Source organism: Galeopterus variegatus, unplaced genomic scaffold (genome assembly GCF_000696425.1).
Source record: "Galeopterus variegatus unplaced genomic scaffold, G_variegatus-3.0.2 Scaffold152, whole genome shotgun sequence".
NCBI classification, from domain to species: Eukaryota; Metazoa; Chordata; class Mammalia; order Dermoptera; family Cynocephalidae; genus Galeopterus; species Galeopterus variegatus.
In genome coordinates this window covers 251,385-253,052 of record NW_007726263.1, presented here as the reverse complement: position 1 = coordinate 253,052, position 1,668 = coordinate 251,385, and the positions used below count along the sequence as shown (strand labels likewise).

Here is a 1,668-nt window from a genome sequence, read left to right as displayed (position 1 = left end):
GCAGGTGAAAAATATGAAAATCTGATAATCTTAAAATGTTTTACTACATTTGTATATAAACCTATTCTAAAATATGAGACACTATGGATTTGTACATTTGTGCATTGTTTATACATTTGTTTGCATGCCTTCCTAGAGTTGTACCAATACTTAGTTTGATACCTTTCCATAGTTATAACAATGCTACTATACCTCAAATAAAAAGACTGCATCTCAGACTGGCTAGATTACAGAATCTGGCCTATTAGCCAGTGGATTTTATGTTGAAGCTCAGGACCTGGTGAATTGTATAAGGTGATTCAAACTCAAGCCATTGGTTATTGGTCATCTCATGGGATCCTTTTATAAGTGAACTTCATCTAGCTTTTAAATTTTTCTATAACAGTATATGGCTTTAAACATATTTTACTTTCTTGTGATCTGGTGTTTTGCCCCAGAATGATGTAAAGTTTAAGTTTTGCTTGCTCAGTATTACATCATTCCTTTTCTTGGCAAAATATACATTGACCTGACTTGGAGCATTATTGGAAACTTATGTTTTTCCTAATATCTTATAATTTGCAATGTCATCTGGAGGACTCATATCCTAAGAGAAGAACGTTAAAATTTGACAGCATGCCTCTGAGATCATTTGGCAAATTAAACATTTTGGTACACATTGTTGAACCTCTTTCTCCATCAAGAAATAACAGTTGCTGATTCTCTGTTGGGCTCCCTTCTACCTGGTTTTTATGGGAGACCATTGGTGCTAATTAGGTCTTCATGGTCTTGGCACAATTCCCACCCTTCTCTTCCTACACACGCAGAAAAACAGTACATATTTATGCACATAGACTTAACTGAAGAATATGCTAAGTAAATGTAAATTCAGACCAGAATTCTACCCTGGAAATGTGCTTTGCTCCTCTGAGTTACATTTTACATATGGATTGGAACAATGTTGTGTGCGAAGAGTAAGTAATTTAGACCATTACTGCCTTTGCAGTTCTCTTGTTTTGTTTAATGCTCCTGAACTCTGAAATAACCTCTATAATCAGCAGAAGGAAATGTAGGTATCTACAAGGATAATATATAGGACAGAGTCATTCAACAGCCCATGAAACCCCTCAGAGCTGAATGGTAGGGAGCCTCATAAAGTTTCTCGTCTGCTTGCAAATCATTGTAGTTTGGTTAAATGAGACAAGATTTAATTTTTATTGTAAGAAAAATTATCCTGTAATTTTCAGAGAAAAGGCTTTTTAGAATACAGGGGGAAGCATTAGGGGACTGTGTCACTTATGTTTTTATCCCTCTATCATCTATGTTACAGTTTAATTAATGACCTATTTCTGCTTCAGAGTCCCTCTCATCTGTTTGTGGTTTGAGATTACTTCCCCGTCGGCAGAAGCGGATCATTGGTGGGAAAAATTCTTTAAGGTAAAAGCCTCCTCAGAGGAGATGTTCTATATTACAGAATTATTTATATGCATAGTGTTACAAACTGGGGATTTTCTATTATTATATAAGGAACTTGTTTTACTCATTTTATTTTCTAAACTAAGTACAGATTCTGCTGATAATTTCACTGTCCTTTGACATATATTTACTTTATATAGACCATGTTTTTATATCATTATCCCCTAATTTATGAGATAGATGTGTTGCTGAAAAGTTACATGGTGAAAACAA

At 34.6% G+C, this 1,668-nt stretch overlaps 1 protein-coding gene across 1 annotated transcript in view; it reads left to right on the top strand.

Moving 5' to 3' along the window:
* Positions 1-1,668, top strand: part of PRSS12 (protease, serine, 12 (neurotrypsin, motopsin)) — an 83,601-nt gene that overhangs the window by 59,025 nt on the left and 22,908 nt on the right. Inside the window, exon 10 of the mRNA XM_008592094.1 lies at positions 1,338-1,416. Within this exon, the coding sequence (XP_008590316.1) occupies positions 1,338-1,416 (79 nt within the window). The remainder of the gene's footprint in view (positions 1-1,337; positions 1,417-1,668) is intronic.